At 45.8% G+C, this 16,297-nt stretch overlaps 1 protein-coding gene across 3 annotated transcripts in view; it reads right to left on the reverse strand.

The window, feature by feature from the left end:
- The window catches only part of NT5DC3 (5'-nucleotidase domain containing 3), an 86,431-nt gene that overhangs the window by 31,089 nt on the left and 39,045 nt on the right, over window positions 1–16,297 (reverse strand). For all 3 annotated transcript variants that reach the window (XM_045467015.1, XM_045467013.1, XM_045467014.1), the window contains exons 8-13: window positions 16,163–16,265; window positions 15,917–16,018; window positions 13,131–13,212; window positions 11,955–12,041; window positions 6,842–6,982; window positions 1,361–1,425 (exon numbers count right to left, since the gene is read on the reverse strand). In XM_045467015.1, coding sequence (XP_045322971.1) covers window positions 1,361–1,425; window positions 6,842–6,982; window positions 11,955–12,041; window positions 13,131–13,212; window positions 15,917–16,018; window positions 16,163–16,265 — 580 coding nt within the window. The remainder of the gene's footprint in view (window positions 1–1,360; window positions 1,426–6,841; window positions 6,983–11,954; window positions 12,042–13,130; window positions 13,213–15,916; window positions 16,019–16,162; window positions 16,266–16,297) is intronic.

Below are 16,297 nucleotides of genomic sequence, written 5' to 3' on the forward strand. Positions count from 1 at the left end.
AGGCCGCTCGCCCGCCCCAGGCTCTAAGGCCCTGCAGCCATGCATCTGTGTGGAAATCAACACCCCATCGCACGCGCACGCGCGCACACCCACACACACACCCACACACACACACACACACACACACACACACGGGATAGGCGCACCGTCTGCTGGCTGGGACCCCTACACACAGAACAGTCCCCCAAAGTAGATAAATACCACTTGACTGTTAATAAATCAGTTACAAACACAGGAGAAGACATAACCGCGTACACGCTGTGTGACAAAAGCCACTAGCTGGTAGCAGCCACCTGTACAGTACATGGTGACCGCAGATGCTGTGACAACCAGAGTAGAAAATTTCACAAACTCCTTTAGGTCTGCAAACAGAACAACATAAATGGTTTTTACACTTTTGGTGAAAACATCTCATTAAGGTGTGAGGTTGCTGGAGACTCAAATCCAAAACCGAATGTGATGGGGAAGCAGCTTCTTCATCTGACAACCTGAGAGTCCTGGTCTGGCCTTTGGGTCGCGGGGCCCGAGGTTCAATCACAAGATAGGCCTCCCCGCCTCCCCTCACCCTCTCAGGCAGCACTTTTAGACCAACATTAGATAAAGAATCAAGGCAGAATGAGCCCCGGGCAGCCAACACCTCCGCCAAGAGGGCGGAGGAAGGACTGAATTCAATATGGCTGTGGCCTCTGCAGCCCCAAGGGAGGATCCTGTCCCCTCTGCACGCTGCCCCCCAGTCAGGCTGGCACTTGCTCAGAGGCCAGAGCCCGGGCAGTGACCGTGCCTCCCAGTAAACAGTGTCCGCACACACGGCATCCTTCTAAGGCAGGCACGACCGTCCACGGGTCTCTGTCCGACGACTGTTCCCGGAGATGCCCACCGGCCAAACTTCGCAGACGGCAGGCGGGCCCGCCTCACCAATAAACATTCTGACACTGAGTGCTGGCACATTCCCGGTTACCAGTGAGCGCCGGGCTGTAGGAGCCCTCGCCGTGGTTCAGAGCCCGGCCTCTATGCTGTCCCAGGAGCCACGCCGTGCTGCCGGCGTGCCCGACTGTGGGGCCACCAGCTGCCCAAATGGACGAGTCAAGCCGGCCGGGAAGAGGGATGGGAAGGAAGAGCTCCTTCAAGCCCGGCCTTCGGAGGCAAGGGCAGGAGGTGGGAGGAAGGTCGCTGCTGCCTCAAGCAGATGTCACATGTCCCTCACGAAGGGCGGACACCGCTAGTTCCAGGACGAAGGGGGCACATTCCTACCCGGCAGCTAGGAAAGGACGGCTGCCTCGGGTCGGCCCTGGGAAAGGTGTGTGGCCCGCGCAGGGTGCAGGCGGGTGGCAGACTCGCATTCGAAGCAGGCCCCTCTTACCTCATCTCCTTTCTTTCCTTTTTCCACTCCTGCAAAACCAGCTGTGACTCAGCATCTCTGTGAACCTGCAGGACGGGACACAAGCTAATTACCGAGGATGCTGTGGCTGCAAAGAGGCTCAGTAGGTTATGAGAGGTTTTTAATGGGCAGCTTCCCTTGGAAGAATTTCACTCCCTGAGGGCAAACACACAGGCGCTTGCGTGAAGTAACACATTTTCAGCTTCGCAGGTGCAGTCCTGCCTTCTTCACCAGAACAAAAGTTTCTAAGCAACATTAGAAACGTGGCTTGACAAATCAAGATGGAACATTATGAGCCTATTAAATAAGGCCCCTATTAAACTGGAGCTACTGAAGTATTGTGAAGGCCATAAAATATGTGTGCATGTTATGTGTGTGCCATGTATCTGCTACACATATGTATCGCATATATAAACATACTTAATACACACCACCTATTACACACATTACATGTAGGTATAAACATATAAATGGCAGTTAAGTGGAAATCATTTCAGCAGGTCTAACGGCACATCGCTAATTGCAAGCGTGTCAAAGTATGTGCATATATTTGGAAACTAACATGGAAGTTTTTCTTCAATCTGTGCAAGGAAAATAGGGTTATAAATGGTTTTAATGTTTTTCCTGAATGTTATATGATCTTTTAACGCGTTCAAGAGAGGGATGCCTGGGTGGCTCAGTTGGTTAAGCATCCGACTCTTGATTTCAGCTCAGGTCATGTTCTCAAAATTCGTGAGTTCAAGCCCTGCATCAGGCTCTGTGCTGACAGTACGGAGCCTGCTTGGGATTCCGTCTCCCTCTCTCACTCCCCCTCCTCCACTAGCACTCTCACTCACTCTCTCTCTCAAAACAAAAAGATAAACTTAAAAAAAACAAAGGGTTCAAGAGAAAATAAATACTCGTTTTGTAAAAGACAAGAAGGTAGAGTACCTCAAGCAGACGGAAAACACGGAAATTTCTGGTTGGGCTGAAATGTGAGCAAAAGGCAAAAAAGAAAAGCGACAACTGCCCACAACCTCGCAAACGGAATCTCACAAGTCTCTCTCCAAGGCTCTTGGGGCTAAACACAAACACGCGTGCCAGGGTCAGAAGTGCGCGTGATGGCAGGGGACAGGTGGGGCTCCCTGCGATCCATGGTCCCAGGGGCAGCCCTGGAACCCGGAGGAAAATACCAAACAAGCAAACCATCTGCTGCTCACGAGGGAGCCAAGACTCTGTTGATCGCATCTGCCCAGCTCAACAGCCTAACAGTCACCAGCTAAGGCGACTCCGCCATTCACACAAAACCCATGTTCACTGAGCCTGTAATGTGGATATTTTCCCCGACACCAGTGCCTATACCACCAGGAAGCAGCTACCACTGGATGGCCACTGGCCGGCTGTGCGTTACTGGGGCACCGGAAGACGGGTCCAGCGCTTCTGGGGGTGGCAATACGGGTTCTGTGAACATAGTTTTCACATTTTAATCAAGAAATTACTATAGGGGCACCTGGGTGGCTCAGTCGGTTAAGCGTCTCTTGGTTTTGGCTCAGGTCACGATCTCACAGTTCGTGGGTTAGAGACCCACGTCGGGCTCTGTACTAACCGCGCAGAGCCTGCTTGGGATTCTCTCTCTCCCTCTCTGTCTGCCCTTCCCCTGCTCGTGCTCTCTCTCTCTCTCTCTCAAAATAAATACATAAACGTGAAAAGAAATTTTTTTTAATAATAAAAAAACATTACTCACTATAGAATCCCAGGCTCTACACGGTACGTGACGAGATCAGAAAGGGTGAAATGTGTGGGGAACCGCAACACAGTTTTATACACACGTACACACAAACGCGTACGTACACGTATGTATTCAGCACCTACTATGTGCCCAGCACTGTGCTACATACGTGCTGAAGATACGACAGAGGACAAGACAGAGGCCCCGGTGGGGGTCACGCCTCGGTAAAGTGACAAAACAAAGTGACAGCACAGAGAGGGAGGAGTCAATCTGAGAGGGAACCCCCACCCCCACCTTTGCCCACACACCCATCTCAGCCCCTAAACTAGCACCTACGTCCTTGCCTACGCAGGAGGGTCCCTTCCTCCGCCCATTCAGGCCGGAGGGGAGAACTGTCTGGTGAGGGGATTACCGAACTTAACCTACCCACACTCTCTTTTTCCACACTAGCTGCCACAGGGCATGTGAATTCTCTCCACTGTTGCCCTGCAGGTGGGCCCCCATCCCAGGGCAGGCCCTGCAGACTTGAAATCAATCTAGAGACTACGTCTGCTGCACCAGTCCTCCCACCCAGTGTGAGCAGGGTACTGTGACCTCGCCAGCCCAATGGCCTCTACCAGAGGAGGACAAATCCAGCCCACCACCACTTTTTTCTATCGGCTTCTGAGCTTAAGAAAAAGTTCCTTTCTAAATGGTTGGGGATGTGAGGAATCAAAAGAAGAACAACGTTATCGTGCATGAAAATGACATGAAATTCAAATCTCAGCGTCCACCAACGTCACAGGGACACCGCCACAGGCATCGCCCGTGGCTGCTTCTGTGCCGTAAGCACAACTGAGTAGCTGTGACAGAATGCTTGGCCCACACAGCCCACCATACCGACTGGCCTGGCCCTTGGCGGAAGTCTGCCGCCCCCTCAGCTAAACGTGGTCGTGCCGTGATAACCTGGGAAGACTCTGTACCACCATCGGCCGGCACCGCCGCCACGAACCCACCATCCCGGGCTGCGCTCCAAGGCTAGTTAACAAAACCCTCTTTATTCCTTACGCCCACTGTCTTAAAACCAAAATCATACTCTTGTATTTAATTCATCAGACTTGGCTCCGAATGACACACTCTGCTGGCTCCACGAATAAAAAAAGCAAACCCGGCCTCAGACGACAAATTTTTCTCTTCAGGAAATAGTCCAAATAATGTGCTACGTCTCTGAAAATAACCCCCACGGGGGAGTTTCCAGAAACATGTGACACAGGATCACTGGAATAATTTAGCTTTTCAGGTGAACATGGGGGCAGCAGGCAGGGTGGAAAGGGAACAGGAAGAACAGTGAGAAATGATATTCATTTGGATTTTTTTTTTTTTAATTACCTGCCGTATTTCTCTATATCCCAGTGAGTGTAACCAGACAGAAAGCTGTCAAAAGTGCCAGAGCCTGAGGCGACAGTTCGAGGTTAAGACTCTAGAGCCAGACTGCCTGAGGCTATGTCCCAGCAACCCCCCACCCCCAACCCTTCAGCAAGTTATTTTCTCCTCTGTGCCTTGGCTTCTTCATCTATAAAATGGGGGTGTTAGTGCCTACTTCAAAGAGTGCTTTTGAGAAAGAAACGAACATAAAGCCCTTAGCATCTAGAACACTGTCTAGAATGTGGTATCTAGAACATGGTATCTAGAGCATAGTATCTAGAACACAGTTCTAGAACGTGGTTTCTAGAGCATTCCTATATAGCTTGGTTCTGCTGTTCACTAACTTTGGAATTCAGGATAAGTTACTTATCTTTCAGCCTCAAATTCCCCTCCTATAAAATGGGGTCGGCAATGTGAATGGTAATTCCCTTTTCTTCCTCCCTCAACCTTATACCTTATATGTTTCTAAGGTCACAGAATATTTTCAGCACTTCCATTCTCTAAAACACACATTCCTTAGGGGTGCCTGCGTGGCTCAGTTGGTTAAGCATCCGACTTCAGCTCAGGTCATGATCTTGCGGTTTGTGAGTTCAAGCCCCATGTCGGGCTCTGTGCTGACAGCTCAGTGTCTCCCATTCTCTCTGCCCCTCCCCTACTCACATTCTCTCTCTCTTTCTCTCTCTCTCAAAAATAAATAAACATTTTTAAAAAATTTACATACACATTCCTTAATCATCAAACTTTTTATATAGGTCAGAGAGCAGAAAACAAAACAATTGCCCTCAAAGCTAAAATGTAGTGACACTACCCATGTGCAGATTGTGTCTGTGTGTCCGCCCAGCTGCCACCATCACAGAGGGACTGCTCCTGCGGTAAAGAGTCTTTGCCACACCTGAGACCTCTAAACCAAAGAGCAGGGAAGCACGTTCACGTCGTGCTCAAAGGCATGGACTTGAGCATCACACAAGCCTGAGTTCAAGTTCTTGCTCTGCCATCTTACGACCTCAGATGTGTTGCCCTAACCCGTCAAACACCCAGTGTCCTTACTCTAAAGTGGAAAAACCAGACCCACCCGCACAGGGCAGCTGGGGGTGTTAATGAATAACGTGTGTAGAGCCAGCACTCAGCACGACGTCTGACATACGAAACGTAAACTATTATTACTGTGTGACCTATGCACAGACTTGAAGCCACATTAACCCAGAATCGATGGCTTTTATTTTTGGAAAAGCATCTCAGGGACAAGCATAGCACGGGAAACAGAACGAGTCCTCACCACAGACGAGCCAAGAACAGGTGGAGCCAGAGCACAACGGAAACAAGGCCCGGGACGTGCGAGGACACACGCTCTGGACTATGTGCGCCCTGGAGCCACCGGCCCTCGTGGCTCCTCCTGAGCTCACCGCCAGCTGCCGCCACACCGGCTGCCAGCTGGCCGGCGAGGCGGTTCCCTGCCCGTTTCCACAGTGGGCTGGCAGGCTGCGGGCAACAGGCCGTGGCCAGAGGCTGCAGGTGCGTCAGCCAGGAGAGCGGGCACCCACGCTCCTTGTCCTAAGAGAGTCAGCACGCGTGCCGAGACGGCTGCGGGATAAGCTGGCTGAACCAAGCGGGAAGCGAGGCGTTTCAGGAGACTGGGAGTGGGTCCCCAGCAGCAGGTCAGAAAACCGCCGAAAACAACATTCCTCACTAACTGTCCAAACCTGGCTATATAGCTTACATGCAAAAGCAAAAAACGCAAAATACAAATGCTTGCAAAATACAAGCAAAAAATGGCCACTGAACTCCAGCCAGCCAGCCAACTGTAGGTATTCTCTTCAAAACCAAATGGAGGCGGCATGCGGGGACCTTAACTTTTGCCTTGAGACTCTCTCCAGTCAGCTGTGGTGCCTAGCCTGATGTATTCATTCCACAGGACCCTTCATGTTACAGATGGGGAAACTGAGGCCCAGAACTGAGAAGTCCACAGCAGGCTAAAGGCAGAAACAGGACTAGACCCAAACACTAGCAGAAATTCTCGAATCCCACAATCCCATGGGACCTCTCCCAACAGAACTTTAGTGGGGAAGTGAGGACACTTGGATTGCCACTGAAGGAGGACTCTACAGAGACACCTGTGTTTACATGGCCCATAAAGCTCTTTCTCCAAATGAATGTGTAAGGCATTTTTAAAGTTCTCTTTAGGGAAACTGGCAAAACACTCTTAGGGGCAAAACAACCCAGGAGTTATTCTTCAGGGTGACTTACACCTCATGTAACCATGAATAAATATCTGAAATAACTGATTTATGGACTAACTTCAGACTTACGGAAAAAGTAGGAGAGAACAAAAAAAAAAAAGAAAAATCCCAAACCTGCATCTGCTCCAATAACCCAGTCAGGGTCTGCAGCCAAGTCATGGTTTGAATGTACTGCTCCGTGTTCATGATTTTGAGCTCAGATCTTAACTCCGGGATAATCGCACCTGTTCGCCAGCCATGCTTCAGGGTCAAATCCTAATCGCAAAGATCACAAAAAAGTCAACTCATCTCAACAGAATTTAAACCATTTCATTACCTTTCCCAGATGCAACAGGTGTTCACTGAACTACTCTTCAATTGTAATGGTTAGTTATTAACCAAGCCAAATTCAATGAATTACATTTAATTAAAACCAAGTCAGCCCCAGGCTCTGACCATTACACCCAAAGAAAGTTTCTGTTTTGGGAATAATTGCTGTGAATCACAGCCCCTGCAGAGACACAGGGTCTCCGATCATTAACTGTGATCTGTAAAACAACAATTAGGTCAGGGGCAGAATGAGGCTCAACCGAAATGCTGACTGTTGAATTCATCCACAGACCACTGGGGATCACCCACTGTGTGTCAGGCCTCGTGGGTTCGGAGGAATCCTAGAATCTCAGACTCGGAATGATCCTACAACACACACATACGTGGTCAAATTTTTCATTCCAAATACAGTAATCTCATGATTTGACACTAAGCCAGAATATCTGACGTCAGCCATATCCTGGAAGATCTTAGATCTACAATCAACCATACTAAATGGTCATTCATTCCCTCATTTGGCAAATATGTATCCAATCCTTACAACTGCTAGGCCCTATTCTAGATACTGAGGATAAAACAATGACAAAAACAGACAAAACCCTGCCCTCATGGGAAATACAGACAAAAAATTAGCAAGTAATACATAAAAGCAGGTGGTGATAAAGACAACGATCAAAAATTAAGCAGAATAAGAAGGAAGAAAGTTACCATGGTATATATACAAAGTGGTTAGGAATACCAAGCCAATAAAGGGACCTTTGAGCAGAGATCTCAAGGAAAGGAGAAAAAGTATGCAAATATGTGGGAGGAGAAAAATTCAAGCTGGGGGGGGGGGGACAGCAAGTGCAAAGGCCCTGGGGCAGGAACATGCTGGGGGTGGGGGTAGAGGTAGAACTGTTAAGGAATGGCAAGGCAGGGAGCCTAAGGCAGAGTAGGAGAGAGGGCTGAGGTAGGTCATGCCTTCAGAGAAGTAGGCTGGAGGACAGATCAAGCAGGGCCTTGTAGGAAACAGGAGGAAATCAGGCTTTTACTCTGAAGAAGAAAGGAAAGCTTTGAGGTTTTAGGGAGTAAAGTGGTATCAGGTTTACAATTTTAAAAGTTCGCTGGCTATTCACCTACAGCTAGAATCCCCACTCTGTAAGTCCTAAGGATGACCAGCCTCTTCACCTACTGAATTTCCTTAAACCTTTCAATGTTTCTCCTTCTCCTCGAATACATGGAAACCTACGGCACCTTTGTTTTTTGTTTTTTAATTTTTTTTAATGTTTTTTTTGAGAGAAAGAGATAGAGCATGAGTGGGGGAGGGGCAGAGAGAGAGAGGGAGACACAGAATCTGAAGCAGCCTCCAGGCTCTGAGCTGTCAGCACAAAGCCCGACGTGGGACTCGAACCCACGAACCTCAAGATCATGACCCGAGCCGAAGTCAGGCGCTGAACTGACTGAGCCACCCAGGTGCCCCTGGCACAACCTTTTAAATATTGCCAACGGTGGCAAACTTTTGAAGGTAGCTTTTACTTCTGAAAATAGGTAAAAAGTCATCTGGAACATTCCTAAGACTAAAGCACATGATAATACATTAATAATAATAAAACTAATTTTCTTCTGTGCCTCAACCTGGTTCTCAAATCTATCCCAAAAGGGGCACCCAAATGTGTTTTGAAAACCAGCAGCAACGTTAGAAGTACCTACATTCTACAAGGTGACTCCCTTGAAGGGTAATGTTCATTGCCCACATAATTTCTGACATTTTAGGTAATGAATTGATCTCATCACTTTATAACAGCGGTTTTCAAACTCTGGCATGAGATCCAACTATATGCTGTCTCCAGAGACTCATTTTTTAAAAAAATTTTTTAACTTTACTTATTTTGAAAGAGAGCCCGCATGCATGCGATCAAGCACGAATGGGAAAGGGGCAGAGAGAGAGGGAGACACAGAATCCCAAGCAGGCTCTGTTCTGTCAGCACAGAGCCCAATGCAGGGCTTGAACCCACAAACCATGAGATCAAGACCTGAACTGAAATCAAGAGTCAGATGCTTAACTGGCTGAGTCACCCAGGCACTCCATATTTTTTTTTAAAGATCGTATTTTTAAGTAATCTCCATACGCAACATGGGGTTCAAATCTACAACCCTGAGATCAAGAGTCGCAGAGCCCACTAAGCCAGCCAGGCGTCCCTCCGAGAGACTCATTTTAGACCTAAGGACACACATAGGTTGGAAGTGAAAAGATTAAAAAGACCTACCAGGCAGACGCAGAACATGCCACCCAACAAAAGCAGAATGCACATTTTTCTCATAGTGCACATGAAACATCCTCCAGGACAGACCTTATGTTAGACCCTAGAACAAGTCGTAATACATTTTGAAATCACACAAAGCATCTTTTCTGATCACACAGAATGAAGCTAGAAACCAACAACAGAAGGAAAAACATAGAAGTTCACCCTCTGAAACAACCAATGAGTCAAAGAAGAAATTACAAGGGAAATGAGAAAATATCTTATGACAGATGTAAATGCAAATGCACACACGACACATCAAAACTTATGTGATGCAGCAAGTGCAGTGCTAAGAGGGAAATTCATAGCCATACAAATTTACATTGGAAAAAAAGAAAGGTCTCAAATTAACAAGCAAACTTGACACCATAAGAACTAGAAAAAGAACAAACTGAACTGAAAGCTAGCAGAACCAAGGAAATAAAAAGATGATAGCAAAGACTAAAACGGGGGAAAAAGGGGGCGCCTGACTGGCTCAGTTGGTTAAGTGTCTGAATTCAGCTCAGGTCATGATCTCACTACTCATGAGTTCGAGCCCCACATCGGCCTCTGTGCTGACAGCTCAGAGCCTGGAGCCTACTTCAGATTCTGTGTCTCCTTTTCTCTCTGCCCCCACTCTGCATGCGCTCTCTCTCTCTTTCTCTCTCTCAAGAATAAATAAACATTTAAAAAAAATTTTTTTTAAACAGGAAAAAAAAAGGAAAAAGAATAGAAAGACAATATAAAAAAATAAAATAAAATAAACGAAACCAAGAGTTGGTTCTTCAAAAAGATCAACAAAATTGACAAACTTATCTTGACTAAAAACAAACAAAAACCAGAAGACTCAAATTACTAAAATCAACAATTTAAGCAGTTACTACCAACTCTAGAGAAATAAGAACAATTGTAAAAGCTGTAAACTTAGTATAGAACGACTTGAATAACCTAGTGGAAATGGACAAATTTCCAGAAGCAAACAAGCTACCAAGACTGAATCATGAAGAAATAGGAAATCTGAAAAGACCTCTTGACTAGTAAGGAGACTGATCCGTAATCAAAACCCTTCCAACAATGAAAAGCCCAAGACCAGACAGACAGTTTCACTGGTGAATTCTACCAAACATTTAAAAAGGGATTAACACCAGTCCTTCTAAAACGCTTCTAAAAACTGAAGAGGAAGGAACACATCCTAACTTATTCTGAGGTCAACATTACCCTGATATCAAATTTTAGCATGAAAAGCTAGACACAGACAGCTGAGCCCCACCAGAGTTTCTGACTCAGTAGGTCTGATGTGAGGCCTGAGAAATCGCATTTCCAACAAGTTCCCATGTGATGCTGATGTCACAGGGACCACGCCTGAGGAAACCATTGCCTTGTGAGTGCCTCTCAGAAGGCTAAGACCTGTACGTGTGTGTCCCTTCACAGGGCCACGCACCCACACTCCTCAACGGCAGCACACAGTTATCTCATCAAGGCCCAAAGACACTGGTTCTCAAGAGGCCATGTCACTCGGCCAAACCTTCTGGTAGTACGGACACCCTGACAGCAGCACTCTATATTTCTGTGTCGCTAATAAGCACTTCTGTATGCAGTCCCTGATTTAACTCTGCTCACAAATAAGGACTCGGGGGCTTGGAGGACGTGTGCAAGCTCATCCAGCTAAAAACAGCAGAGCGGGGGGTGAAAACCTGTCTTGCAGTTCTGAGCCCATGATTCCTTCCGCCAGACCTCAGCTGGGTGGACAGACTCGATTATGCAGGGTGCGTGCTGAAATGGCCTGGGACGAGGGTCTCTGCACACAGGCGTTCTGCACAACCCCCACCCCCGCACCTCCTCCACCACCAGGCAGTCTGAAGTCTGAGTCCATAGACCTCGGACGATAGCACGTGTGCTCTGAAAATGCCTCCCAGGGGGGCCTACCGTGCAGCCCGTTACAGCTCACCGCTCCGAAGACAGGCGTCAGACGCAAGAGGGACACAAACACGAGACCACAGTCATGTGGGTCAAAATGCTCAGAAATACTAATCAGAGTTTGATCGCCAGCCACGACCCTGCTCTGGTGACTCGGTGGACACTGAGCATCACTCAGACTTTGCAAAACATGCATGGTGCAACTAGCCCGGGCCCACTTAACAAACAGAAATCCCCTGCACCAGGAGCGGGGCACGGAAGGAAATGTGACTGATTCAGCCTCGTTCTAATTATAGATTAAATCGTAATTCAAGTCCTGAGACACCACTCTAGTCATTCCAATGGGCATGAAAAGCCTCACTTTCTTATAATAGCTGTTTCCTGGAAATGCCAGTTTTTGGAATTGCAGGAGCTCCAACTGAGTTTACAGACTCTTCTGTTGCACATGGATGCTTCTGATATTTCATAAAAAAAAAAAAAAAAAAGAACGCTTACATTTATTTCTTACCATTATTTAAGTGGATTTTTCTGATAAATTCTGAGTGAATTGCTAATTTCTCTACCATTTAAAAAAAATGATCTTTTTTATAACTATGATCCATTCTATTCTACAAAAACTGAGACATAAAAAAAATACGTGACCTGAAAGCATAAAAGTGGTTTAAACAAAAGAGAAATTCCTTAGTAAGTGGGACTAACACATCTGTCCCCCAACAAAGAAATGGAAAAAAAGGACTCACCGCCAGGTCACTGTATATGTGGTCGCCAAAATACAACACTTTGGATCCTCTCCACCCAGTAAGCTTCAAAAATTCATATAAATTGCCCTGCAAGAATAGAAAAACAGAGATATTTTAAAAAAGAAAAGAAAAACATAGATATCATGTGAGACAGAAACCTGTGTCACCTGTATAACCTGTGACCCAAAATATCTTTTTTTATTTGCTTTTATAATTTATTTAAAGTATCAAAATATAAAGATAAAAACACCTTTGTGTGAAATCTCTCAGACCTTTGTTCTAAGTCAAATGTATGTTCCAAAAATGATCCGTATTGTATATACCTCTTTGTAACGATCTTTTTACACTGAACACTCCGTGACCATGTCAGTAAATATTAATCTACCATTTCAGTAGCTGAGAAGTACTGTGATTCCTTTTACCAATTCCCTCATGTTGGACACTTGTTACCTATTTTGTAAGTCATGATAAACACTCTTGTAGCAAATTTTTAGCTACATGTTAGTAATTTCTTGGTCTAACTTCCTAGAATTGGAATGGCTGTATCCAAGCAAATCTTCCACGGCAAGAAAATACACTTACCGGCAAACCCGGCCTTGTGTTATAGACCCACCAGGAACATATCAGGGTTTGTTTGTGGTTTTTTAACTGTGTAGTACTATTCTATAATTTCATGTGTTTTATAAATATTACAGAAATAAAAAGTTTTAAACGATGAGATGAAGCAAACTCAGTAACACAATCAGGGTCAGCAATTTAATCATTTATTCAAACATTTGAGAGCTTTACTGATACCAAAATATATGAAAACTACATAAAACACAGCTCATCAGGAAACCATTACTAATTTAGGTGAGTCCTACCCCATGTGACTCAATGCTTCTTGAAGTGAAAAACCCAAGGTTTACTATTAGCATCTTAAATTGTACAGACTATGAAAGTAATGCTTTAAATTTTGTTTTTAAAGACTGCTCAATTCTGAGTTAATCTGGATACAGCACACTGAAAATACATTGACTTAAGTTTAAATTTTGCTTTAAGTTTAAAGCATCAATTCAAGCAGAACTCTCAGAACTACACCCGGCACACGGTAAGACTCAACAAATGTTGGCTGTTAGCATTTTATAACTGACCACAAAGCAAAGGAACAAAAAGGAAAAATCGGTCATGAGGTACCTGCTTGTAAATCTGGCCTTTCTGCAACTTGTGGATCTTATCCCAGAGTAAGACACCTTTCTCGTTCACCTTTCGGAAAGGTCTAACAACAGAAACAGGAAACATGATCTGTGGGAATCCGCTTATGAAACACGACACAGTTACTCACTGGGAACAGAAAGGGGCTGCACAGACCTCGAAAAGCCTGGGCACCCAAACTCCACCTCCACACTCCCTGGTTCAGTGCCCTCATCCAGGGCAGACCCCGGTATCCAAACATATTTACAGAGGAAAGAACTCCAGGGTCAAATAAATTTGCAAAACACGAGGCACTACTTATGGCCGTCTTAACAAGTCATCCATGACTCTGAAAAGCCCACCCAGTACAGAAACTTTCTTTAACCCAGATTTCCTGAATGCATTTGATCACACAGAAAATCTGCTTCGCAAAAACACGCTTCTGGAAATGCTGCCTCAGTACGTGTGTCAAGCTTGGCACTTGAAATTCAGCCACTCTACATAAAAAACAAATCTGAGGATGAGGCATATCATTTTATGATGCAAAATGGGAATAAGAATAAAGCCTTCAGGGAGCTCCCCTCTACTTAGATGGGATGAAGCCTGATTCATGAATCGATCAATAAAGCCAATTATATCTTTAAAGTTAAAAAGAAAAAAGAATGTATGCAGGGTCTATTTGCCTTTTTTTTGTTTTGTTTTGTTTTTAATGTTTATTTTTGAGAGAGAGAGAGTGAGACAGACTGTGGGGAGGTGGGGGGGGGAGGGCCAGAGAGAGGGAGACGCAGAATCGGAAGCAGGCTCCAGGCTCTGAGCTGACAGCACAGAGCCCAACACAGGGCTTGAACCACGAACCGTGAGAACATGATCTGAGCCGAAGTCGGACGCCCAACCAACTGAGCCACCCAGGCACCCCTGTTTGCCTTTTTTTAAGGTAACATTTATTTGGCTTGTTTTTCTGATTAGAAAAACATTTAAACTGAGTGCAAAAAATCTGGAAAATGCAGAATACGATGAGGAAGAGGAAAATGGCTTATAATCCCAGTGCCCGGCTATAAACACCTAACATTTCAGTAGGTGTCTTTCAATCTATAAAGATAACATTTGTTACCCTTCTCTTTTTTATGAATATAAATGAGGATCACCATATATCCTGATTGGTATCTTTTTCTCCTCTAATACTGTGAGCAATTTCCCATGTGATTACATATTTTTCGTACATTGTATTTTATGATCATAAAACATGCATGCTGCTTTTTTTCCCAAACACATCATTTCTCATGGCTGTATAATATCTCCTCCTATGGATGTTCCTTCAGGTTGTCTCTGACCATCATTATAAATAAAATGGGAGGAACAGAGGTGTTGCAGGCGTGCAGAACAAAGGCAAAATAAATGGGTGCGGGGGGGGGGGGGTGTGCAGGGAGAGCTGTGCTGCCCACCCCCACCCCCCCCAGGAAATAGTCTAAGACAGCACTCTGCCACTGTGTATAAGTGTAACAAGGAGAGGGTGTCCTTGGTGAAGGGGGAGATGAGGCCCTTGTCCTGATCACACCCTGGGATCTAATAAGAAAGTTCGGGAGAGTGTTTTCTCAGTGAGAAAGCAGCCAGCCAACGTATAGCTGTTTTTGATCAACACTCTTAAGTTTTTCCTTCATTCCCTTGAATTCTCAGTCTCTGCACATGGCTCTTGGATCTGCCTCTTCCTTCAGGAATCACTAGGACACTTGGAAAATGGGAATTTAGTGTCCCAAGAGGAATTTAATCCATTCAACATGAACTATGGAGCACTGCATTATGATACGTTAAATCACCTGGCAGAGAGGGAAAGACTGCCTGGTTACCAATCGCGGAACAGAAAAAATGTGGGTTAAAGTGCTTCTTTATACCAAGTGCAGATTATTCTTATAACCCCAGTGCAGTAACTGTCAACACTATTGATATCTGGGGGGACGACTCTTGGTGAAGAGGTCGGTTCCGCACATTAAAGGCATTTCAGGATCCCTGATCCGCACCTATTAATGCCAAGAGCACACCGGAGTCACTGTCAGAACCCACGACTTCCCGCCCCTCTGTTTCCCATGACAGGAACACACCACGTAAGCCTTGGTAGAGAGGTACTCCACTTGACACAGAACTTCTGCAGAGTTCTGCAGAATCCAACTGGAAATTTAAATGCACCACTTAGAGCTGTACGGAGAAAAATACCCACCAGGCAGTTTTGCTGTTGCTGCGGTCTTGTTACGCTTCACAATGTACCTGCATCAAGAAGTCTAACTTACGATGTTAACACTACGTATGGCTTTTCACTGCTGTCAGTAGTTGTTGTTTTTTCTCAATTTTCTCTTTTATGCTTTTATTTTTGAGAGAGACAGAGAGACAGAGCGCAGGCAGGAGAGGGGCATAGAGTGAGAGGGAGACACAGAATCTGAGGCAGGCTCCAGGCTCTGAGCTGTCAGCACAGATCCCGATGCAGGGCTTGAACTCACAAACTGGGAGATCATGACCTGAGCTGAAGTCGGACACTTAACCAACTGAGCCACCCAGGTGCCCCTCAGTAGTTTTCTTAAAGCCTGGCTCGTAGGACTCAGGTTGAAGTGAGAACAGTCTCAAGCTGTCGGCTATGCACTAATCTCACCCTCCATGCAATTACTTGCTAGAAGGGTTAAAAATCAAAAGCTATAATGTCAGATGCTTCTGATTTTCCAACTAGATTTTACCAAGTCGCACTACGTAAGTATTCACGGCAGCAAAGGACTAAAATCTAGCTCTCCCGGAAAGACACTCACCTCCGTTTATCGTTAAAGAAGTTTGGCTTCTCAGCCTGAACGATGACCACATCAAACAGGTCCCTCCAGTCTTTCCCGACAATATACCTCATCCCTTTGTCCCTGGAACGACACATCAGCCAGGTGAGTCTCACAAGAGAGGGATTAACCACTTTTGCAACTTTTTCTTTCCAATTTCCAACTGTTCAGATAAGTGGGAATACAAGGCGTGAGCTGGAGCCAGCAAGGTCACCCACAACAACTTACACAAAACTACTGGGGCTGTTGGTGATGAGAAACATCTTCTTGCCATGATCAGCCAGTTTGGCCAGCACTGCGCGGGTCTGCTCGGCGTAGCAGATGTACTTTTCTGCGAGCAAGAGAAAAGTACACGCGGACTCA

The sequence above is a fragment of the Leopardus geoffroyi genome, chromosome B4 (genome assembly GCF_018350155.1).
Source record: "Leopardus geoffroyi isolate Oge1 chromosome B4, O.geoffroyi_Oge1_pat1.0, whole genome shotgun sequence".
In the NCBI taxonomy this organism is placed as follows: Eukaryota; Metazoa; Chordata; class Mammalia; order Carnivora; family Felidae; genus Leopardus; species Leopardus geoffroyi.